The 27339-nt window shown below is 36.3% G+C and overlaps 1 protein-coding gene across 1 annotated transcript in view; it reads right to left on the minus strand.

Annotated features, from left to right (window-relative positions):
- RNF13 (ring finger protein 13) overlaps positions 1-27339 on the minus strand; it is a 122739-nt gene that overhangs the window by 75717 nt on the left and 19683 nt on the right. Inside the window, exons 2-4 of the mRNA XM_052638958.1 lie at positions 23223-23352; positions 16891-16971; positions 1317-1442 (exon numbers count right to left, since the gene is read on the minus strand). Coding sequence (XP_052494918.1) covers positions 1317-1442; positions 16891-16971; positions 23223-23336 — 321 coding nt within the window. The 5' untranslated portion in view covers positions 23337-23352. The remainder of the gene's footprint in view (positions 1-1316; positions 1443-16890; positions 16972-23222; positions 23353-27339) is intronic.

Here is a 27339-nt window from a genome sequence, read left to right on the forward strand (position 1 = left end):
AAAAAGAAAGTTACATTAAAAAATAAAAGGTATTGCAGTTTCAAATTACCAAAGACTGGACTAAGACAAACATTACATACCTTAATGATGCAATAAATCTTGAAATCAGCAGAATTAGCTTACTTTTCATTTCTTAGTGGCATGAAATTATCAAATATTATAATAATATTTCATTTTGTTGGAACAATCTGTAATTATTATAATTTAGTTCTAGATCAAATCTTAAAACGGTTTAAATTCAAACTACTATAAAAGCATAACAATTAGAAAGAGAAGTAAATCTAATACATTTGACTTCAAGCTCTATTTCCCATTTAAAGGCAATTCAGAGTTTAAATTTGGAACTAATATACAATACAAAAACATTTATTATTTACAAAGTGCTCTACATTTTCAAACTCCTTTACAGTTATTATTTTATTTAAAAAGTTTATTATGGAGGTGTAATTTCTTTCATGAAATTAAAGGAGCAGAGACAAAAAGGCAGGCACAGCAGGAGTTGGAGAAGCCTTTCTTACTTAACAGATAAATCATCTAATATCAAACATGGAAAGTACATGAAATGATATCCCACATCTGTTCTCTAAGATACATGTAAGACACTCAGGTTTGAGATAGTTCAATAAAAGTAACAGGCTTCAATCTGGCTCTCCTGACAAGGAGACAATCTGAGAACAAATTTTTAAAGACAGTATTAAAAAACAACAACAACAAAAAATAAACAAAAAACAAACCTTAAAATCTGACATCTTTAGAGCTAAATTGATGATAGTGAGGGAAGTCCTACAGCAAACTTTGTTTTAACTATTTGAAATGCCAGCGTAACCCACTTCATGGAGACAAACTTTATACATGTGACAGTCAGCTTATTATAAGAGAATCCCAGCATCAACAAAGATATAGATACAGATGTTGTAATCATACTGGAGGGTGAAGACATAAAACTAAAGACTAACATTTCCATTCCTAGGTTAGATCAAGCAAGACCACTATTAAATCACAGTTCAAGATGCCTAATAACCACGTGAAAAGTCTTAGAACCAATAGTAATTAGGTAAAACTGAATCATAAAACTGATGGTGTTTTCCTCTTTGTACTGGCAGCTAAAAGCTTAAATTTTATAGCAAATGAATAAGAGGTAAGTAAACTCATTCTTGTCTTTCTTTTCATTGTCTCCTCATTTTCTTTCTGCCCTTACTCCTTTATTTAATCTGAATGAATTGTGTAAACTTTCTTAAATCCTTTCTGAAACAAGAGAGAATTTAAACTAGCTAGCTAAACAAACAGTAACCAAAAAATGAAAACGGAAACATTACCTTTTCATCAAAATTACAATCAAGTCTTCTAATTAACACGATGAAAGTGCCAGATGAATTATCTCTTACTGGCGGAGGCACTATGGGTTCACAGGCATTCTCTGGTTTTGAGTTAATCAAAAAACCCTAAAAAAAGAATTAGCAGTAAGTTTTCTCTCTGTTAAACTAAAAATTAAAAAAGGAATTCAACTTACTTCTATAAACACCTTTTGAATTTGCTCCCCATGTTTTGCATTACACTAGATGAATTATCTGGCAACTACAACAGTTTCTACCTGCACAGTGCTCACAGTCCCAGAACTACTAAAGTAGTATTTGGTTTCCTAAGCATTTTTTTCATTCCATTTTTACTATTAAACTAAAAAAAATAAAAAATCACACAGAAGTCCATCACCCCAGAGACAACCACTGTTAGCATGTTGATATATTTTCCAACAATGATTCCCATTTCTAAATCAAGTGAATACTTTTTAAAAAGTAACTACTGATTTTCTTTCATCAAACAATGAAAATGTACATTATTTCTGGGAACTTATTCTATAGAATCACTAGACTGGGTATATAAAGGTATATGTAGAAAGATGTTCCCTCTTACATTGCTTTTAACCAGAAATCATGTTCATCAATATGGCAGCCATTTAAGAAATTATAATATACTCTTTCAGTGGAAAATAATAGAATCACTAAAAGGAATAAGGTAAATCTATACATATTAAACTGAAAAGGCATTCACAAAATAACTACCAATTAAAAAAAAAACAAAACAGCAAGTTGCTCTCCCAAAAATACAGGATGGTTTGACATCTGAAATGCATTAATATAAAATGTTATATTAATAGTTTAAAACAGAAAAACCAAAATCAGCAGATATAAAACACTGAATAAACACATAAAGATATTATCAAAGTCTTCAAATTCATTTATAAGAAATGAGTAATTCTATAACTTTATCAACAAAGGTCCATCTAGTCAAAGCTATGGTTTTTCTAGTAGTCATGTATGGATGTGAGAGTTGGACCATAAAGAAAGCTGAGCGCTGAAGAATTGATGCTTTTGAATCGTGGTGTTGGAGAAGACTCTTTAGAGTCCCTTGGACTGCAAGGAGATCCAACTAGTCCATCCTAAAGGAAATCAGTCCTGAATATTCATTGGAAGGACTGATGCCGAAGCTGAAACTCCAATACTTCGGCCACCTGATGCCAAGAACTGATTCATTTGAAAAGACCCTGATGCTGAGAAAGATTGAAGGCAGGAGGACAAGGGACAACAGAGGATTAGATAGTTGGATGGCATCACTGATGCAACGGACATGAGTTTGAGTAGGCTCTGGGGGTTGGCGATGGACAGGGAGGCCTGGCGTGCTGCAGTCCATGGGGCCTCAGAGTCGGACACGACTGAGCGACTGAACTGAACTGAACTGAGTAATTAAGGCGATGACACAGTGTCTTAAAACAGTCCTGTATGGTACATGAACTGGTCGCATCAACCATCTATTCTACAGGATTTGGTAACTTCTCCTGCCTTAAATGAATTGCCTGGCTTGTGATAGAAAAAATGTTTTTGCACATGCTTCAGGAATAAAATACAGCATACCTTCACTTACTCAAAGAATAACTCCCTCTCTTGACTCCATAAAGCGCTTGATTTTTACTTTGCAAGGAAATAGAAATGTGGTTATCCTCCCAACAAAGAATATTTACTTTATTCATATTAAATTTGCTCCCTGCTGCCTTTCCTGTGTCTTTCTGTACACAAACTAACTTTATGCCTTACAGCCAAATCACATAGCGCAGTTCTTTTCAAGACGCTTATAACAGCAATTAAACTCAAGCCATGTGGCAGCAACAGGGTATATAACTCAACTGAAGTGAAGACAATATGAACAGCTATGACCAAATTTCCTGGGAGGACAACTCCATCATGATCGCCATCTAGCGGATAACAAGTGAAAAGACACATCCCAATTTCAGATAAGTTAAAACATGGGTTAATAAAGGGCATCTTGGAATCAATATAGGGCTTAGAATCTTAGAATCAATATGAGTGCACAATCAACATGGGGCTTCCCTGGTGACCCACATAGTAAAGAGTCTTCCTGCAGTGCGGAAGACCCGGGTTCAATCCCTGGGTCGGGAAGATCCCCTAGAGAAGGAAATGGCAACCCACTCTGGTATCCTTGCCTGGAAAATTCCATGGATGGAGGAGCCTGGCAGGCTAAAGTCCATGGGTTCGCAAAGAGTTGGAAATGACTGAGCAACTTCACTTTAGAATCAATAAATGTATAATATGTATAGAACACAAAAAGGTCTACAAGCGGAACCAGGAAAAGGCTTTTGCTTTTTAATCATTTCTGTATTGATGAATCTGTTATGTATTACTTTGTGTACGTATTATTGTGTATATATTATTATTATGCATTATTTTCAGACATAAGAAAACTTACAAAACTTAAATACACATAAGCTAAAAATTTAAAAAAAAAATCTATTTGCATTAATGGAAACTGAAGCCTAAAAAAGAAAAGAAACAGGTTTTTGTTTTGTTTTGTTTTGGGGGGCGGGGGGCGGGCACATGGCTCATGGGGTCTTAGTTTCCTAACCAAGGATCAAACCAGAATACCTGGCAGTGAAACACACATTGGGCCACCAGGGAATTCCCCAAAACAGTCTTAAAATTATTAAATATTATTTTTCCTGTAGACTATGCTAAAAACAGTAACTTGATAAAAATAGCCTACCAGTTCCTATCCTTCCCCCAGATATGTCACTTAAAACAGTGAAAATTTATTTTGTTTCATCCACAAAGTCTACAAGGCAGTGTAATGGATTTTGCCAATTAATTTAGGAGAACTCTCTAGTCCCTTAAAGAGTGGCCAAGAAGGTGCTGCCTTATTCCAGGTCCACATGCCTCAAGTTTCCCTCCACAGCCAATTCCTTTTTATTAAAAGGATGCTTGCTCTGCAATCAAGGATCCTCCTTATCCCTATTTACTGATCGGGCAGTTTACACCAATGTGTAGGAAGCCCAAGAAAACTACCAATGTCGAGGAGACTTAGAGAGGATGCCCATCTTTCTTACCATTGTTGCTGTAATTCTCTGATGATGAAACAAAAATAGTGCTTTCAGACTGGCACCTCAGTATTACCAAATGCATAACAGAATAGGTTTGTGGTATACATATTTATGGATTTTTTAAAAAGCTTTTATGGCAATACATGAAGCAGAGTGCACAAAAGATGGTTTTTCAGCTTGATGAGTGTTCTCAAACTGAACATACCTGTATCAGGAGATAGATATTAACACCCCTCCAGGAGCTCCCTTCATCATCCCTGTCAGTCACTACCACCCCCCACCCCCCATCCAATCAGCAATGTCACTACATGGACTTTGAAGAGCTTAGATCAGATTTTGCCTAATTTTCTACTTAACATAAACAGAATCAGACATATAGCAGATTCTCTTTTAGACGTCTCTCTCTCAGTACTGTATTTCTCAGACTCATCCCTGCTCTTCAGCAACCATACTGTTAAGATGTATTTGGCAGATCTTACATCTTCATTTCTCTATAGTATTACACGGTGTGAATATACCAAAATGTATTCTTCTGATGAGCATTTGGGTAATTTATAGTAGGCACTATTACAAACAGTGCTGTTATAAACCTTCCAGTGCAAGTGTTTCCATGAACACATGTGCATGATGTTTATGTACAAAGAACCATAGGATATCAAGCTGGATCACAGAGTTTCAAGCTCTAGTAAATACCACCAAGCAATTCATTTTTCCAAAGTGGTCTGGGTTATCATGTTTTAACTGGAATTTTCAAATAACCTAAACTTAAAAATCATACTGAATATAATTTTGTTTTACCACTTCCAAAGTACTTAGAACTGTGAAACTGCAGGGTAAGTGTTATGAGAGAATTACTTTGCTTGATAAATTACACTGTTAATGAAGTCAAAAAGAGACAGATAATTTTAAAAGATGGTTTTATTTAAAAGACTGTTTCAGGCTGAAAAGCCTTGGACTTTCCTCCCCTCAGTTTGAACTGAATGGCAACTATACAATGAATGAAATTAAGAAGAGTATGTGTGTGTGCTCAGTATCTTTAGTCATGTCTAGCTCTTTGCGACCCTATGGACTGTAGTCCAACAGGTTCCTCTGTCCATGGGATTTTTCAGGCAAGAATACTGGAGTGGGTTGCCATGCCCTCCTCCAGGGAATCTTCTTGACCTAGGGTAAGGATAGTATATGCAAAGATAAATGTCAACAAAAATGCTGAAAGCAAGGGAACAGAGCATCATTCCCTTTGTAAAAATATAAAAGTAAAAGCATGAAGAAAAAAAGTAGTGAGCTGTTTTGTTAGTGAATACCTGAAGTTATTAATAATCAATAACTGCAGTAATAGCAGGCAGTTAACATTTGTTGAGCCATGGCACCAAGCACTGTGTGTCAGGCACTATGCCCTTTACATGCCCTAATTCATTTAATCTTTGCAATAACCCTATGGGATAACTCCTATTGTTATATCCCTATTGTAAAGAGGAGGAAACTGAGTCTCAAAAGAGTTAGGTAACTTGTCTAAGGTTACACAGAGCAGGCATGTAATCCCAGGAAGTCTGGGTCTAGACCCTACATTCTCAACCACTCTGCCATTGTCCCCCTGCTGGACAGGAAAAAAAAAAAAAAAGGTGAAGAACAAAATGGGCAATAAGAAGAGAAATGCACATTTACAAAAATGAACAAATTGTTCGTTTAAAAGGCAGTTAAGGTTGATTCCAAAATTTAATACAACCATTTCAAATGATAGAGATGTCAATGGAACCTGTCATAACTGTTACTACATTCAAACACAGACAAAAAGAGTCACACTGATCAATCAGACTTTATCAGCTAACATTTTCCTAATGTGTGACAGATTAATTTGTTTCCAGGATGTTAAAAAGATCCACTGCTATTTTCTCTAATGCTTTGTTAGACCATTCTTCTAAAATCTACCAGTAACTTTCACATACAAGGTACATTTAATTCCCTTTTCACAAATTGCTGGACATTACTCTCCTCTTAGGTAGTAAAACACCCCTTAACCATTACACATTACTTTGAGTTCAATAAGATAAAACAAAATAAAAACAACATGAAGTACAAATGCACAGATGAGAGAAAATTATTCTATGTGAGGCAGTAACAGAAAAGGTGATGTTTGACTTGGTTCTTAAACTTTACTATAGTTCAGTCTGGTGCCCAGACCTAAATATACTACTATAAGTGATCTGACCAATACAACAACAGACAGGAACTATCACACTTTAACCTTTTCTAGATACTATATGTCAATTGATGCGCCATAAAACCAAATTAGGTTTCTGACAAACACATTACAGTCCTTTCAACAAACTTTTGACATGCTGCTACTAAGCTATATTTCTTCTCTTTTCAGAACCTATCTTTTAAGACTTAAAGTGAAGTGAAGTGAAGTCGCTCAGTCGTGTCCAATTCTTTGCGACCCCATGGACTGTAGCCTACTACGCTCCTCTGTCCACGGGATTTTCCAGGCAAGAGTACTGGAGTGGGTTGCCATTTCCTTCTATAGAGGATCTTCCTGACCCAGGGATCGAACCCAGGTCTCCCGCACTGTAGGCAGATGCTTTACCGTCTGAGCCACCAGGCCAGGGCAGATTTAACTCTAGTATCAAATTCTTAAAAATAACAACATAATATATAAAAACGTAAAGATTGTTGCCTTGAGTTTTACTTAACATAGAAGTAGTCATTTGTCAGGATTTTGATTTTATAAATCTCAAGCTCCATGAGGAAAAGTCCACCTGGTACATGCTTCTCATTCAGCATGTAGAGATACTGCTTCACTCAGGGGTTGTATTTTGACATTTTAGAAAACAAAATCACTGCGCCCTCTGGTGGACAATGCTTTTTAGTTAGTAATAGGTTGCATGCATACTGTTTCACCAGCATACCCACTCATACCATTATCATTCTTAAGAAAAATTAAAAATCGTCACTTCAGTCTGAACAAACAGGGATTTACATGGTGGAGTTAGCAGTAAATAATCCACTTGCCAGTTCAGGAGACATACTGAGACACAGGTTTGATCCCTGGGTCAGGAAAATCCCCTGGAGGACATGGCAATCCGCGTAAGTATTCTTGCCTGGAGAACCTCCATGGACAGAGAAGGCTTGCAGGCTATAGTCCACAGAGTCGCAGACTTGGACATGACTGAAGCACACGTAGGGTGAATCAACAAAGTGGAAAATTAAAAGCTCAAAAGACTGGTACACTTTTAGGACTTGATATATCCAACAAAATTGTTTCTTTAAAACAGGAATTTTAAGTGAATTGAGTTTACACTGTAATTACATGTCCTTTAAGACAGTCTCCTATATTGCCATATAATCAATACACATCAGTAAGGAATATTTATTCATATTTTATAGTCTGTAGTACTTGGCAAATCCTCTAAGAACATAAAAGCTTTAAATGTGTTAATCAATTACAGAGTTCTTAACAAAATCTTTGATAACAAAAAGTTCAGAAACAAATACAGAAAGTAAATCTGTGAAAACTTAAAAGACAGCAAAGAAATTCTCCTTCAGTTTTACAAACAAAAGTGAGTCCTGAGTAATATGTCTTCATAGTGAAGTGAAGTCGCTCAGTCGTGTCTGACTTTTTGCGACCCCATAGACTGTAGCCTGCCAGGATCCTCTGCCCATGGGATTTTCCAGGCAATAGTACTGGAATGGATTGCCATTTCCTTCTCCAGGGGATCTTCCCAACCCAGGGCTCGAACCCAGGTCTCCCGCATTGTAGACAGACACTTTACCGTCTGAACCACCAGGGAAGTCCTATATGTCATCATAACTGTTTGCAATTTGTCATTATCACAAGTCAGTCATGTGCTCAGTATCTAAGTCGCGTCCGACTCTTTACGACCCTATGGGCTGTGGCCTGCCAAGCTCCTCTCTCTATGGGATTTCCCAGGCAAGAATACTGGAGTGGGTAGTCATTTCCTTCTACAATAACTCAGTTATAGTTGAGCACAATCTAGTTAACGAAAGTTGAATATAATCTGGTTATCAGGCTGATCAAGGGGGTCAGAACTTAAAATTACTGATAGCAATGGTCAGATCCTAACTACTGAAATTGTTTCAGTATGCAGTATTCAAAGAGAATGGTGAATAGCAAGAAGGGGTGATGCAGGTATACAGATAAAAGCAGGAAGAAAATACAAAATAATAAGTGTTGGTGTTGGTATTGGATTTTCTGTTAATTTCAAAGATGATGACCACTGATTTCTTTATTAAATGAAATAAGAAATACAGTAAGTATGGGAAAAAATAAATTATTTCACCATGGCAAACTCTAATTTAAAGAAGCATGATACTATCAATCTCTCCAAAGTGGTCAGAAGTTCATATACCAGCCATACACAAGAATACTTGGCTTCCCATTTCCTTGTCATCCATTGATAAGACTTTTTTTTTCCCCCCTGATCTGATAAGTGTGAAATAACCTGTAATTATACTGTACGCAAGGAGATAATTTTAAGGCTATTCAGTGCAACACTATAATAGCTAAAAACTGGCATCTTACATATCTACCAACAAAAGAATAAAAAAATAAATTGTAGCATAGTCATAAAATGAAGTACTATTCTTTGAAATGAATTAAGACTATATAATAACATGAATTTCAAATACATTGTAGGATGAAAAAGGCAAGTTTAAAAGCCTCATGAAACATATAAAAGCAGGCACAACAGTATTTATATGGTAACATGTTTTATAACATTAAATGGGAAATTACACATAAATTTCAGGGTAATGATTATCTATGAGAGGGAAGATAAGGGAACCTAATTGGGAGGATAAAGAGATGTTTCGGTGGTATTGGTAACACTTTTTCTTTAAAAAACGATAAACTATTTGCATCTAAGTAGTAGGTATGTTGGATATTCTATTGTTTCCCTACTCTATTCTGTTTCCAATATTTCATAATTTTTAAAATTAAGAGCAACCTAAATGTATAATGACACAAGGGATTGGTACATTATGGTATAATTCCAGTACTGCAATAAATTACAGAATTTCTAGTGATGCTATGAATACATATATTTTTACATGAAAAGATACCCATGATATTGGATATGTTATGATATTGCCAAATGTTAAGAAGTTGCAAAGTAATATATATAAATGGGATGATTTTCAAATTCTTCTTTTCACATCCTACATCATCTTAATTTTTATGGTGACCGTATATTACTCTTATAACCAGAAAAATAGGTTTTCATGGGCAAAGGAATAAAAAAGTACCTTTAAGGTAATTACCAATTTTTACCATATCAAATTGATAAAGCCAGCAAGAAAATCTAAGGAAAACTACTAAGCAAACAGACAACAGAAATGCCCAGCAATGAAGCAGGGATGTATGTAGGCTGACTATGTTGATTTACAATATCAGAACCTAAGCCTCCTTTTACTTCCAAGGTGGCAAGAGAACAAACAGAACAATGTGGGTGGGTCCAAGGATGGTGGAAGAGACTAGGGCCCAAACTGTGGAGCAAAGGAAAAGAAGCAAGGTTGGATTTTACGAATTCCACATAAGATGGGTGAGAGGCCATAGATGCACTCTTTTCAGGCCCTCCCTTTTATGCTCTCTCCCAGCTGCCCCACATCTAAGTGATAAGCTACCATAATGAAATAATTCTTCATTATTTTCTATCTCTAATGAGATTCTATATTCCTTGATTCAGTAATACATGAATAAGCAATCATCACCTTTGAAATCAACAGGAAAAGGCTTATTTTATATGTTCAAAAGTCACTGAAGAAGCATTCTTTGAATATGATCGAAGTTTCTGCAATTGAAAATGCCTTTGTATCTTAGAATTCTCCTTTCATGTATAACCAGGTGGTTTTATTCCTTATTTTGATGGCCCTATTTCCCTGTTTTTCCTTCAAAAAGGAAAGTCTGACCTCTGTTTTAGCCAACAAATTGAAGGTGACATTGCAACAGTTCATAGTTCTTAGGAGAGAGGCAGCCATGCACATTCAGCCTTAACCAAGACTTCTTCCTATCACAAAGCTGTCAAGTGTCTGGGAGGAAAAACACAGCAGCAGTCCTGAATCTCTCTTGAATATCTGCTACAAAGGAAGCAAAGGAAGTCTCACAAACAACCACACATTTCCTTGCAATATTTGCATTTTCCTTCACAGCAAAAAAAAAAAAAAACCACACCCACTCTCTTCTAATCTCATCTTTACATTAAACAAAATGATTTCTTATAAAATAATCCTAAAATTAACTAGTAAATTTATTTTCAAAGAATAGTATAGTTTGTGAAAAATTAACTGGTGATGATGCTATAAGGCACTAATTTAAGACTAAAGATCAGAAAAAAAAACTAATTGTAAGAGGAAATCCTTTTATTTGTACCTTTGTCTGTCTATATATGAGGAAAGGCAGTCAAGGACGAATCTACCTGTGAAGATCTTTATCCTCTCTGTCTTCTCACTCACATGAAGAACTCAGGCTGAGTATCACGTTACAAAAACACTGTATACAAACATCATGGTACCAGACTTCCCTGGTGGTCCAGTGACTGAGACTATGCTCCCAGTACTGGGGGCCCTGGTTCGATTCCTGGCTAGGGCACTAGATACCACATACTTTAATTAAGAGTTCGTCTGTCTCAACTAAGACCTCATGCAGCCAAATAAATAAACACACGTCCAAAAAAAAAGATCATGGTAAATCCAGCCCAAAAGGCGTTTTACTGAAAACAAGATTTGCCATTGACAGGAATACTCAGGAAACCCCAAATATTAGGCTTACCTTTCAGAGATAATCTTGATTTGAATTTTTAATAATCATTATTATTCCCTCTACTTGTCAAAGCACTTCTTAAAAGCAAAGAAGCAAGAAACAGAAAAGTTTGCTCCCCCTGAGACTGGTCTTTGGTGTATAACTGAATTATTCCAATGATATTGATAATATACAGAGAATCTAATCAGAAACTTTGTTAGCATTACTACTCTACATGATAAAATCTTGACTATGCAATAATGATACTTCAGTAGTTGGGTATTCTTTCAAAAAGGTAAAAATAGGGGCCTATTTTACACTATACAATAAAATAATCCTGGGTAGATTAAAGACCTCCCAAGCATGGAGTGAAGGGCATGGGAAAAATTTACAAATTTTGCAGTAAACAGAAAAATATTTCAAGACCTCAGGGCAGGGAAGGATTACTTAAGATATAGAAAACTCAAAACATCAAAAAAAGTGTCTGCATTAATTTAAACATAGGCATAATTTTAAAAGGCAATTTTAAGTTAAACAACACAAAGAAGAAAATATTTATGAGGCAATATAACTAAAAGATTAAGAAACCTGACCACCAAAAAATTGATGGTTTTGAATTGAGGTGTTAGAGAAGACACTTGAGAGTCCCTTGGACTTCAAGAAGATCAAACCAGTCAATCCTATAGGAAATCAGTCCTGAATATTCATTGGAAGGACTGATGCTGAAGCTGAAACTCCAATACTTTGGCCACCCGATGCGAAGAGCTGACTCACTGGAAAAGAACCTGATGGTGGGAAAGACTGAAGGTGGGAAGAGAAGGGGATAACAGAGGATGAGATGGTTGGATGGCATCAGCAACTCGATGGACATGAGTTTGAGCAAGCTTCGGGAGTTGGTGATGGACAGGGAAGCCTGGCGTGCTGCAGTCCATGGGGTCACAAAGAGTCAGACACAACTTAGCAACTGGACTAAATTGAACCAAAAGATTAGTGTCTGCACTCCTAAAAGTGGATATTTTAAAAATTTACAAACCAATACAAAAATGGGTTAAAAAACAGACAAACTAGAAGCCTGCTTGACCAATAATGCTATATCTCACTAATAATTATATAATGCTACATGCAGGTAGACGTGAGAGATGTGGGTTCAATCCCTGGGTTGGGAATATCTTCTAGAGGAGGGCATGGCAAACCACTCCAATATTCTTGCCTGGAGAATCCATGGACAGAGGAGCCTCGTGGGCTACAGTCCATAGGGTCGCAAAGAGTCGGACATGACTAAAGTGACTTAGCACACATACACGCACATCTCACTAATGCTTGATATCACTAATTATTCAAGAAATAACAAGTAAAAGCAGAAAGATAGCACTTCATACTCCATCAAGTTGGCAATCCTTTAATTCTGATAATAAGTCTTGGCAAATATGGCAAAAGAGTAACACTTACTTGTTAAGTTTTTATTTTAGTGAGGCAGGAGAGAGAATGGAATTACAACATCAAACTGAGAGGTTAAAGACCTTCTGCAGTGTCTAACGGGGACTCTCAGAAAGGAACTTCTTGTGAGGATATAACTCTGGACAATGAACACACCTTACGGTATGTCATTGTCAGGTCTCTTATAAGGTATTTAGACTTAAAGGAACATACTGATGTCATACATCTTTCTTTTGGATCTGAGGCACAGCCAATAAGGTTTCAAAAAAAAAAAAAAGGTTTTCTGTTAAAGGTACTGGCTAAAACAGCCAATTAAAATATATAACCAAAAACAAAGAGTTTCCCCCAGGTAAAAATAACAAATCTTTCTTTTAAAACTTCAACACTAACAAGACATTTTAATTCTTGTAAAATTCACATTTTTACATTAAAGCTAAAATTTTCTTTTGTTACTATTAGGTTAATTGGGGCATATGTAAATGGAATGCAAACAGAAGTTCAATTGATATGTTATATCATACATATCTAATCTTTTATAAATGGTGTAATTCAGTGATACTATTATAAAATCTACAGATTCTACAGAATTTTTTACTATATTTTATACTAATATTTTATACTATTATAAAATATACAGATTCTATCTACAGAACATAAGCCTACAAAAACTATCCCAACTAAACACTCTGGACAAAGCTCAAAAGTAAAAATATTTCTCAGCTGTATCTCTTAATGCTATAACCATACAATATTTTTAAATTAACTTGGTTATATTTTTAACACATCTGTTTAATCAGTTTTATAGACATTACACTACTGTGAGCCATGTCCACTTTATCGTCAAGTCCTCCTTGTAAACAATAAGAAGTAGGCTAGCGTTTGTGAATTCTGATTCCGGGCAATGGCAAGCCAGTCATGCACCTATAAAAGCTATCTATAATGATCCAACAATTTGCAATTTGTTAGAATACTCTCTTTACTATCACTGCATTTCACCTATTGGGCTTGCCCTAGAATTATAGGGTAAAAGCAGGCAGATATTTAACACTATTTTTTTTCCCCAGGCAGTGAATAAACACACTTGTCAAAATACCTTTAAACGTAAACTAAATGTACAATGAGCTTCCCAGGTGGTTCAGTGGTAAAGAATCCACCTGCTAAAGCAGGGGACTCTAGTTCAGCCCCTAGGTCTGCAAGATCCCCTGGAGAAGAAAATGGCAACCCACTCCAATATTCTTGCCTAGGAAATCCCACACACAGAGGAGCCTGGAAGGCTATAATCCATGGGGTCACAAAAGAGTCAGACATAACTTACTGACTAAACAACAAAATTCACAATAGCACAGAAGAGCTACAATAAGACTATGGTTATCAGGAGTTAATGAAACTCTTTAAAACAAGCTTACTAAGCAGAAAAGTTCTTCAGTGAAAAGGGATGGTCGGACTCTATGCTGAATGGAAGAAAGGCTGCCAACTCAAAATCACTGATAATCAGAGAAATACAAATTAAAACAAGATAATTCTTTTGCCCATCAGATTGGCAAAAGTTTAAAAGATTGATAATATCCAGGATTGGCAAGGGTGTAGGAAAATGAATATTCTCATACCCGTTAGTACAGCTTTTTAGAAAAGTAATTTAGTGCATCTAAGAAAAATTTTATATATAAATACCCATGCACTCATTTATTACACGTCCAAACCTATCTTAGCAAAATAACTGGCTTAGATAAGAAACCAAAATATCTGAATATTTATTAATAGAATATGACTAATAAACGGTGGTCATTCATGTTACAGAATACCAAGCAAGGCTGTGCAAAGATCTCTAAGACATAATGCTAATATGGGGAGGTGGGGGAATCAAATGTAAATACTATAGTAGATACTCTTCTTTCATAATGCCCAAATTTTTTGAAACCACTGTTCCCAAACTATGATCCTACCTTCCCAAAGTAGACCAAAACAACAAAAATAACAACTATATTATCCAGCCTCCCTCACAGCCAGGTATTTCGCTAAAGTATTAATATATAGCTAGTAACTGGGTGATCTCAGTTCAGTCACTCAGTTGGGTCCAATTCTTTGTGACCCCATAGACTGAAACACGCTAGGCTTCCCTGTCCATCACCAACTCCCGGAGCTTGCTCAAACTCATGTCCATTGAATTGGTGATGCCATCCAACCATCTCATCCTCTGTCATCCCCTTCTCCTCCTGCCTTCAATCTTTTCCACCATCATGGTCTTTTCTAACAAGCCAGTTCTTCTCATTAGGTGGCCAAAGTATTGGAGTTTCAGCTTCAGCATCAGTCCTTCTGATGAATATTTGGGACTGATTTCCTTGAATATCGGGTTTGATATTCAAACCTGGTTTGAATTTCCTGCAATTCAAAAGCATCAATTCTTCAGCACGCAGGTTTCCTTACGGTCCAACTCTCACATCCATACACGACTACTGGAAAAACCACAGCTTTGACGAGACGGACCTTCATCGGCAAAGTAATGTCTCTGCTTTGTTAATATGCTGTCTAAGTTTGTCATAGCTTTTCTAGACTGTGTGGTCTGAAGTGAAGTGAAGTGAAGTCATTCAGTCATGTCCGACTCTTTGCGACCCTGTGGACTGTAGCCCACCAGGTTCCTCCGTCCATGGGATTCTCCAGGTAAGAATACTGGAGTGGGTTGCCATTTCCTTCTCCAGGGATCAAACCCAGGTCTCCTGCATTGTGGGCAGACGCTTTAACCTCTGAGCCACCAGGGAAGACTGTGTGGTCTAGAGTCTGTCAATTAGAAAAATCCAGGTGACAGATTTGAGGAAACGGTTTGGCAAGGGTATCTCTTTGACCAGCTTGGGTAGACACAGAGGCAGATTGTTTTAAGACCACAGAAGCTTCTTGGTCAGGGACAAGGTTCTGTGCTTTTCTCTGGCGGTCAGTGGCTGCCATCAATCTTTTATCATGGCAGTTCTACAAGGCACTTCTGGGTTTTTTTGCTGAAACAGTCTGGAAACTGCTTCTCCAGGCTACAATACTCTCAATATCTCTATCCCTTCATAAATTCCTTTCTGGATAAATTAGCTAGAATGGGTTTCATTATAAAAAGTAAGAAACCTTTCATATACATAATGATAACCACTTATGAACTTTACAAGTTCATAAATGTATGAACTAAAAAACACTACATATTTAGAAAAGGATCTGAAGACTGTGAGGGCACATAACAATCTGATGATGAACTCTAAAGAAATACGTATAGGTGAGGAAGAGGGTACAGGAACGCTTTTTCCTTTTTCCTCTATATACCTCTTTCCTGTTTAAATAGTTTTACAATGACAAATAGTTGTATAATACTGGGATTTTTTTTAAATAATTTAAAATCTTTGAAAAACTTAAAAACTGGTACATCCTTCCCAGAGATGCCTGGTATCCTAGTTGAGAATAACATTTTTATGGCACTTAAATACGGAATTTTAAAAAATTAGAACAAACTGAAAACATTCTGTGGTACAATATATATACAATTTCATGTACTCTCACTTACATAACATAAAAACCTTATACTGGAGCACGGAAGGATTTTTTTAAGCATGACTCCAGAGGTAGAAGAGAAAGATAATAATATGCAACTATAATACACAAATATAACTTCTGAAACTTTCAAGTTAAAAGATGAAGGACAACAATCTGAGGCATATAAAGCAAATAACAGATTAATACTTTCAATACATATTCTTACATAGCAATAAGAATGGATATTTTAATTTAAAAATGGGCAAAGTGCATTAGCAAAACTTGGACAAGCTAAATACCCACAGTAAAAAAATTAAACAAAATTATTCAAAAATCCATAGTATTTCATGATACTGCAAAACCATGCAGTCACAGCAAACTAAAATGCAGATCCTTGTCTATTAGCATGAAAAGATGTTCTAGTTTACAATGAAGTAAAAATGGCACGTAACCAAGTGACATATTTCTATTAGCATTAAACATAAGCTCATTATATGTACATCAATATATATGTACAAATATTTGTACATATATCTCAACAAACACATAGCACATATTCTAGAAGAACAGATCTGGAATATCAAATGCCAAATGCTAATAACAGCTAGTTCAGAATAATAAAATACAATCACAAGTAATTTTCACTTTCTTTTTCATACCTTGTCAATAGTCTGAGCCCTTTATGAATGAATATATATAGGTTTTATAAGTAACAGTAAGAAATATTTTCATTTGTTAAACAAATAAAGAGCAATAAAGATAACTTTATTAAAAATCCTGTAATTTTAATCATATATTACTATTTTCTTACCTTTAAACCTTCAGCTGGAAGTCTATAACCAAACCTTGCTGGAAGGTCATCAAATGTCTGAGATGCGTTTTCAAAATTATACTAAATATAAAATTAAAAACAATCAAGTTACAACCAATGTACACATAACATTAAAAAGAAAAGTTTTTTAAATTATTTAAATTGTCATTTCCATGATTCTGATTTACTATCACAGCTTATCACAATTCAACTTTGTAAATGCATATCCACTAAGAAAGGAATATATGGATAAAATTTACTATATATATAACTGTTTCAATTGGATTCTGATTTCATGTAATTATTATTAAACAGAAGCAATAATTCTGTAACATTTAACTACCTTCTGTTTTCCTGAGTTTTTCCCCATAGACAATTCTCTAGCAAAGAATTTTCTAGACAGATTATTTTCCAGCAAGAATTCCATTTTATTTTCTCTATATTATAAAGGTCTAGATATAAAGGAAGAGATTTACTGGATTTCTGGATCTAGCTTTGAAAGATGCCTTTTCCCCAGAGGAAGAAGGAGTATCAAACCATCCTTTTAAGACTGCCATTTTTTAAGTAATCTGAACACTTTTATTCAGGACTGAAAATGAAAGATCTAAACTCAATGAAATACATACACATAAAGAACTGAAGGTATTCAATCTCTTTAATAACTACTCCCCCATTCCTTATAGATACAGACTCCTGTTCTACAATATTTCAGTCCTCCACCAAAACAGAACAAAACAAGGATCTGATATACTTTTATAATGAAAGATAACAGTAATGATAATTATAAAGTGAGATTACTGTATTATTTAAGATGCTGTATTCAACGTACTTTAAGGAAAACAAAAGAAACAAGGAAGACGTGAAACTAAACAAAAATGGTAAACAAGTAACTTTTGAAACATAGGCGAAATTTACACAGTGAAACAGAAGTTAAGGTAGCTGTCAGTAAACTGTAGGCCAAAGACAGAAAAAACTGAACACAATTAGTTTGAATATAGCTTAAAAGGATGGAACAAAGCTGTGTATAGACAGCGCAAGACAGAAGGATGATGCAAATCTTAAATATTCACAACATGGATTAGATCACACATCCAGAATGCTGTCCTTAAATTAAACACCCACTGGAGATCCTCATTCTAGCCTCATGAGTCATTTGCCAGATACAGGTGGATCAACAGCTCTGCAGGTTAACAGCAAATTACAGCTGTGTTCAGATGTAAATACCTCAGGTCTCTCCAACAGAGCAAGCAAACACTGGATCCAGACACTTTCCATCTGTTAAGTCCCCTTGTTCATCCTCAAATATACTGGAAACATACTGTCACCAGGGAAAGTGGATGCAGCATACAGATTTGTTATTGTTTAGTCGCTAAGTGGTGTCAGATGCTTTGTGACCCCATGGCCTGCAACCCGACAGGCTCCTTCCGTCCATGGGACTTCCCAGGAAAGAATACTGGAATGGGTTGCCATTTCCTTCCCGAGGGGATCTTCCCAACCCAGGGATCAAACCTTCGTCTCCTGCATTAGCAGGAGGGTTCTTTACCACTGAGCTATCAGGGAAGCCCAGCATAGAGACAAACTATGGACAAACTAATAACAGGAAATTCAGGATTTGGGTAGTGTGACTCTTCACCCTATCCTGAGTGTATTAACATACCCATCTTTTATCTATGCTTCTCACTGTATGTTTGTAATAAATTCAATAAACTGTAACTCACCTATCCAAGTTTGATCACTGAACCTATCTATTCTGTTACCTTTGGATAATCAGCCTGGAAGTATACTTGAAAGTCAGCAATGCTTCAGAGTAAATTCTTATTTTAAAAACAATTCATATTTGCAGAGTGCTTTATGGTTTACAATGGAGAAGGAAATGGCAACCCACTCCAGGACTCTTGCCTGGAAAGTACCATGGGCCAAGGAGCCTGATAGGCTACAGTCCATGGGGACGCAAAGAGTCGGACACGACTGAGCAACTTCCCTTTATGGGTTACAAAGTGCTTTAGTCAACAAAGTGCTTTTACCTCCATCATCACAATGTATCATTTAATCTCTCAATTAAAACATCCTTCTTTAATTGATTTGATTAAATTATAATCAGCTTTGAGCTTGAGACAGCCATTTAACTCCTCCAAGGCCAAAGACACTTAGCCTCTATTTAAGGAAATAGATTTAGATCAACACAAAGAAAAAGACAGATGTGTACAGGCAGTACTTTTTCTAAAATGTACTTTTAAGATTAGGAAATGAAAAGCCTGCAGCTGTGCTAAAGTACTCTTTTATAACTTCCTACTACTGAGGAGTTTCATGCTCTTGGCTAGGATTTCAGAAATATAATATCTAGCTTGAACTATAGTACTTGTAACACTGGGACTTGGAATCCAAGTTTTGTTAGTGAGTGAGAGTCATTTTGAAATTGCTTTGCCTTTCCTCAAGAAAGCAAAATGTTACTTTGCTCACACTGCTTTTTACAATCACGTTGTAAAAAAAAAAAAGTTTCTATCATGAAAAAGACAAACAGAAAAATCTTTAGTACAAAAGTGCTTTACTTTTTTAGTACAGTTGGGACCAAGGGGGCCACTGCTGCTCATGAAATTAAAACACACTCACTGTTAAAATAGAAATAAAATTATTCCTCTCTGGAATCCCAGGCTCAATGATTACTGTGCTTTAGTTTTAATCTCCTTATTTTGAAAAAGTCTCTTCCTAACTAGCTCTCCTTGACAGCAGCCCTAACAGAAATTTAATTCAATTAAATTCACTCACCAAGTTGTGTCTGACTCTTTGTGATCCTATGGACTGCAGCATGCAAGGCTCCTCTGTCCTCCACCATCTCCCAGAGTTGCTCAGAGTCATATCCACTGAGTCAGTGATGCTATCTAAACACCTCATCCTCTGCTACTCCTTTCTCCTTTTGCTTTTAATCTTTCCCAGCATCAGGGTATTTTAATTCAACTTAAAAAGCAACAAATAGCTCACAATTATGGAACATTTAAGATATCATGCTAAACATTTATTCTGGTATTCACTTACTTAATCTTTAGGACAATACTATTAAATCATCTATTATTATCATCATTCTAATTTTACAGACTGACTATAGAATAAAATACCCTGCTTGAAAATAACTTGCTCTCGTAAATAAGAAGAACCAGGATTCAAATCCAGGCAGTCTGGCCTCAGAACCCTGGCTCTTAACCCACTGCCCTATACTGTCTCTTTTCCAATCTCATTTTCATACGTAAAGTGAAATTTAAGAGATGTTATATCATTTGTCCAAGGACATGGAGTCACAGAGTGGTAGAAGCGGAATTCAGCCCAGATTGTAATTCCATTGCTGGAGCGCTTAATTTACCTTTCTGTATGATCCAATCCATCCACATTACAAACCACTAGGGGCTTCTCTCCTAACTCTGTCCATTGACCCCCTGAACACCTACCAAGCAACGAAATGTCTCTAACAAATCTCTACGACAGAATCAAAGGGCAAATTGGAAATAAACAAAATTGGGTTGTTTGACTCTCTGAAATACATAAGATGAATACTACTTCTCAACAAGATCATGGTCCAGCTTGAAGCTAACTAGTCACTGTAGCCTACGGACCTCAGAATATTCAACATTCATCTGGTTGTCTCTAAAGTATAAGGTCCCTGACAATTCTAAAGTTCCATGTTTCTAGATATAAACGTACAAATTAATAACTTCATATTTCCTTTTGGGTTAAAGAAAAGAGAAGAGTTCCAAGGAATAAATGCTATTAAAAGAAAATATAAAAGAAGGAACTCTCCAAGGAAAAACTATTAATCAGCTCAAATATTTACTGAACTCCTCTGTGTGACTCTTACGAGGTACCAGAAACATAAAGTTTAGTAAGATACAGTCCTGTCTTCCAGGTACCCATGGCCTAGGCACTTACTGACCAGTCAGCAATACACCGTATAGTAGCATCTCCGAATCCTATGTGTGTGTGAGTCTCTCAGTCGTGTCCAGCTCTTTGCAACCCTTTGGACTGTAGCTTGCCAGGCTCCTCTGTCTATGGGGTTTTTTAGGCAGGAATACTGGAGTGGGTTGCCATTTCCCCCTCCTGAGGACCCTCCTGACCTTGGCTTGAACCCGCGTCTCCTCTGTCTCCAGCACTGCAGGCAGATTCTTTACCCACTGAGCCATCAGGGAAGCCCCCCATATCCTCTCAGAACTCACCAACTAGTTGGATAAAACTGTTGCCAGCAAATTAATAGTCAAGTGGGAGAATTTAACTGCCAAAAGCAAAATCATCTGGCATACAAACAGCATGAGTTAACACTGACTATAGCTTTTCAAAAGCAACATTCTAACACCTGTCCAAAATGGAGCCAGAATCAACCTGATTTCCAACTTACTTAAATTTTATTATTACAATACAGATTACAGTGATGTTCTTATTCAATTAAAAGAAAGAGCTAGTGTTTTCAACCTTTTAACTTACTTCCTCTGAATGACTGTGTTACCACATCTGGTTCCTCTGCCTCAATTTTTAGTTCCCCTTTTATCCTAGACACATGACCCCACAACTGACCAGCTATCTCTGCATTAATGTCAATATAAAGACCAGATTTAAGTAGCTCTCATGCTGAATAGTTCCTTCACTAGAAGACATCAACATACATTCCACACTAACCTGCCTGAGGCACAGGCAACACCACTGGCAAGGACTGATTGTTCTTCTATCTCTAATATTTTGTGCTGTATCTAAATTTAAAAACACTACTTAAGGGACTTCTCTGGTTGTCCAGTGGTTAAGAATCTGTGCTTCCAATGCAGGGGGCACAGCTTCCATCCCTGGTTGTGAAACTAGATCCTATATACTTCGATGAAAGCTCCCTCCCACACACGGCAACTAAGACTTGGCACAGCTAAATAAATAAATATATATATTTTTAAATACAACTTAAACAGTCACATAAGACCAAGGGAGTGAGTGAAAGATGATGAGAATGATAATTATAATGAAGATAAAAAGATAAAACATTTACTATGTGTAGATACTATTCTGAACAGTTTACCTTATTTAATCATTATAACACGCCAGTTAAAAAATTAAAAATGGAGGCATTCAGAATGACCACGAATTTTGATCCATATCACATAGCCAGTCATATTCCCAGAGCAATCCACTGAAAACCATTTAACCCTTCACATAGCTGAACCATAGAATAGGTGAACAATTTACTTCAGGTTAAGAAAAAAAAAAAAAAAAAGAATCTGCCTACAATGCAGGAGACCCCAGTTCGAGCCCTGGGTTGAGAAGATCCCCTGGACAAGATTCCCTGGCAACCCACTCCAGTATTCTTTCCTGGAGAATCCCATGGACTGAGGAACCTGGTGAGCTACAGCCCATAGGGTCACAAAGAGTCGGACACCACTGAGCAATTAACACTTCTACCTCAGGTGAAAAGGAAAGAAAGAAAGACAAGAAGTGGCCGATGTCAGAACAGAAGGGAAAAAAGGTATGGAAACCAGCCTTGCTCTCTAAAGTTCTGCAGTGATTCTAGGCCCTTCCACAAGTGTCACAGTATGAAGAAGCATGGCTGAGGACCACAATAAAGTCTGGTCAGCAACAATTTTGGCCCTTCTCTTTCTTACCTAATATTAATAAGCAAATTGCTTGCACCCAGAAAGAAAAAAACCAATAAATCCTTAGCATAGTACCAAGAGTATAGGTGTATCCACACACACACATCACATGTACAGATACAGTTAACTCTTTTTCTAGCTTCGCAGAAATGAGAAATAGTAAGTATATACACTTCCCAGTACAGAGGACAGTAAGACAGTAGCTCAGAAAGGACTAAAAGATTTTGATGAGCAGCCTTCTTCTCTAAAAATTTTTCTACCCACCATCAAACATAAAATCGTTAGGGTTCTCCTCTGGACTCATTAACATTAAGTTAAAAACTTTTATGGCCATTTGTACAATTTTTTAAAATATCACTATCAAAGTCATTACAGATACACTGGGGACCAGGAAAAAACATTAAGATTCTATGTAAACACGTAGCGTGTAAATCAATGTGGGCACCAGCACTCAAAAGAGAGCACAAACACTCTCACAAGCAACATTTATCAGGTACTTATTGTACATGAGATCTTATGTTAGAGATCAACCAACTAAAAACCGAGCACTTACACTCTCAAGCAACAAATACATGCATGAACTTACATGTTTGTAAGTAAACACTGTAAGATTTCATTATTTCATTACTCACTCTCTCATTTAGAACTAAAACAAAAAACTTTTCTTTAAGGGATGTTTTTAGACATGAATAAATTTTACTGTTTAAATTTACTTACTGCTAAAATGTCTGCTTCTACAGGCAGGAGGTTTAAGAATGCAAAGAGCTGGACAGTCAAGATGGTATAGACCTGTGTGGCCGACAGCATGAGCATCCCTATGGAGAGCAGCATCTCGCTGTAGAATCACCTGGAAGACAAGCAGAGGAGTAACAGTAAGTTCTGGGGCTTTGCCTCTGAGAATAAGTTATATGAGAGATTCATTCCTGATGTCCAGAAATATCTTTTAAATTATAAACATGGATTAACATTAAAATGAAACTAGTATTTCAAAAGCGTAACTGTTTACACAGATTTGGACGTTTAAGTAAACACTCAGTGTTAGTCAATACCTACTTAACTCATGGTGACTAAGTTCTGTTTTAGCTACATAATAAAGATCCTCCTGCAGTTCTCGCTTTATAGTGTGTGTTAGCTGCTCAGTGTGTCTGACTCTGTGTGACCCTAGCCCGCCAGGCTACTCTGTCTATGGGATTTCCCAGGCAAGAATACTGGAGTAGGTACAGTACAGCTTGTCTACTAACTCAATTGTGGGAGAAACTAGATTTCAATCAAAATAATGATTTAAAAATGCACAAGCACCTTGACTTAACATTTTGTACAATCTTAAAGAATTATGGTAATTTAAAAATATAATTTGTAAATGTACGTTTTGTTTATCTTTGAATATTATACCCACATGAGAGAATTTTTTTAAAAATAGCCATTTATTATAAAGTAATACTTTTTGTCCTTTCCCTCCTAACAATACATAACACACCTTTTTGCCTCTCTGTCTCCTAATGGCACTAGTGTAGCTACCTCTCCCAACCTCATCCAATTTTCTACATGAATCTTTATCTTACAGCAAAAAGATGCCATGAAAGAACTAAATGGTAAAGCATCAAAATTCTCATTGGGAAGCCTCAACCAACTGTATAGTATACTTTTTAAATGGTGAGAATGAAGTATGCAAAGACAAGACCTATATAATTAATTATTTCTTTATCACAAATTCATATAATAACAATTTTGATGACGACTGCTGCTTGTAAGGCTTTAGACTTAGAGACTACCAGATAGACTCAAACTCTGACTCTTTCAAACACACTGGAAGAGAAATATTCTTGAATAATTTTTGAACTACTGTCTTGCAAAAGCCATTAATTGCAGAAATGAAATAAAGGTAAAAATACATTAAATGTATAGATTTGTTCAACAAAGACAAAAAATAAATTAGTGGTTGCCTGGGGATGGGGCTAAGAGGGAGACAGGCGGACAGATAGGAATGGAAATGACTGCTCATGGAAATGGAGTTTCTTTTCAGGACAATGAAAATGTTCTAAAATTACGACTGTGCTGATGATTGCACAACTCTATAAATTTACTAAAAATAACTGCACTTTTCACTTTAAATGGGTAAATTTTATGGTGTATTATATAATTCAATAAAGCTGTTTTCAAGATTTACAGATTTACTGATATGAATGTCTTAGGTAAAATACATTTTTATAATATATCTCTGTTGAGAAAAAAGTTAAACACAGCAGGCCTGAGACTGCTGTCCTCAGAAAGATCTGCTTGCAAGGTTGGCCAATTGTTGGCATCTGAGAACTTAAGATTTCAGGAGGATTGCTATCAGTCCTTGATAAGAACAGCTCATTGTGTCTAAATGCTGCAAACAATGTGGTTTATGGTGGACACCTGCCTCCTTTCTGGGAGTCTGAGAATTTGGTACATGCTGGGTGGAGGGTGCCTACCTAAACAGCCCTCACTCAGTACAAACCCTGAGCACTGAATCTCCAATGAGCTTCCTTGGTAGACATTTCACATGTGTCATCATAACTCATTGCTGAGAAATTAAGCATATCCCCTGTGACTCCAGAGACTCTTATAAGCTCACACCTGGTTTCTTCTGGACTTTTACTCCATGCACCTCTTCCCTTTGCTGATTCTGCTCTGTACCCTTTCACTGTAATAAATCAGAATCATGAGTAGTCATATGCTGAGTCCTGTAAGTCCACGAAGATAGCGAAGCAGTGAACTTGAGGGTGGTCTTGGGGACCCCCATCAGAACCACAGTATACCATTTCTGGGCAGAAATCACACCATAAAAACATTAAAATCCTTATAAAATAAAGTGTGGTTGCTACTAAATTTTACTAGAAAGAATTAGTATACAATATACTGACCACTGACCTGTTTGGCAAAGCTACTCTGAATAAGAAGTATGACTTCACTCGTAAAGTTTTGGAATTCCCAGCTAACTTTAGGGGAGGGAGAGGAAGAGAGAATTTAGAGGGAAAATAACTCTAATGATAGGAATAATAATAATCCCAACAACTATAACTGACCACTTACTAAGTGCCAGGCATTGCTCTAGGCATGTTATTGAATTTAACTCATCTAATCCTAACAACACACTATTAGGTGTCATTTCATAGTTGGGAAAACTCAGGCCCTATTAAGTAACTTGTCCAAGATCAAATAATGAGTAATAGCAGAGCCAGTATTCAATCCCAGGCACTCTGCCTCTGAAGTCTACATGCTAAAGCCCAACTGAAAATAGCATCAATACCCAAGGGCAGTGTCCAGAAGGTAGAGGAACGGACCTATGCTCAAACAGGCACTCAAGGACTTCAGTCCAATGCTCACGGCACAGTGGTCACTGTGGTATCAACTTCTTTTGCTGTGTGTGTGTCTGTGTGTGTTTTTAATAACATCAAGTAGGTTTTGGCTATACATTTTTGCTTTTATTGCCTTTTTCAAAATAACACATTCAGGAGTTTCTAAAGTCTATTTACAAAACTAATTCTTATTCTAATTTCATTGTAGAAAATGGGAGAAAAATTGACATCATTCATAATCACCAAATAAAAGAATAATCAGTGTCTATATTTTGAGGTATAACCTCCCATTCTTTTAGCTATATGCAAATTCAAACATATATATTTAGCAAAACTGGAATACACTATACATGTTTTGTTACCTATTATTTTCATTTACTGCCTTATGAATATTTTCCTAATTCATTACTACATTCAAAAAAAATTTAAATCACAAACCCTGTACCATTAACGTCGCCTCAAGAACCCTAACAGACAATAGTACATGAGGCCCTCTAGGGATTCCACCCCTTTCAAATATTTTAAAATCATTTCATATATTGGGACTGCATATCTGACTGATATGTAAAATGAAAACTACTGGTCTAAAACATGGTGTATAATGACAAGATACTTTGTACAGATATTCTTTAATAGATTTAATGGAATCCCCATTACTGGAGGCTGAATTAGCTTCCTGCTTTAAACTTTTTATTTTATATTGGAGTATAGTTGGTTAACAATGGTGTGTTAGTTTCAGGTGTAAAGCAAAGTGATTCAGTTATACATACACACGTATCTATTCTTTTTCAAATTCTTTTCCCATTTAGAATGCTACAGATTACTGAGCAAAGTTCCCTGGGCTATACAGTCAGTCCTTGTTGGTTATCCATTTTAAATACAGCAGAGTATACATGTCAATCCCAAACTCCCTAACTATCCCTCCTCCCTACCCTTCCTCCAGTAACCGTAAGTATGTTCTCTAAGTCTGAGTCTGTTTTGTAAAAAAGTTCATTTGTATTATTTTTTTTAAGATTCAACATATAAGCAATGTTATCTCTTTTCTGTCTGACTTACTTCACTGAATATGACAATCTCCAGGTCCATCCATGTTGCTGCAAATGGCATTATTTCATTCTTTTTAGTAGCTAAGCAATATTCCATTGTATATACATACACCACATCTTATTTATCCATTCATTTGTCAATGTAGTTGCTGTTCAGCTGTGAAAGTTCTTTATATATTCTGCATATATTTCCCTTGTAAGATATATGATTGAAAAACATTTTCACCAATTCCATGGGTTTTCTTTTCACTCTCCATAGTGTCCTTTGATGCACAAGTTCTTGAGGAACCAGGGACTTCCTTGGTGGTACAGTGGTTAAGACTCCACACTTTCAAAGCAAGAGGGTGTGGATTCAATCCCTGGTTGGGGAATAAGGTCCCACATGCCAGGCAGCACAGCCAAAAGAATAGTAACAGTAATAATTTAATTTTGAGGAACAACCCTTAATTCTCTTGGCCTTCTGAA

The sequence above is a fragment of the Budorcas taxicolor genome, chromosome 1, assembly GCF_023091745.1.
Source record: "Budorcas taxicolor isolate Tak-1 chromosome 1, Takin1.1, whole genome shotgun sequence".
NCBI lineage: Eukaryota > Metazoa > Chordata > Mammalia > Artiodactyla > Bovidae > Budorcas > Budorcas taxicolor.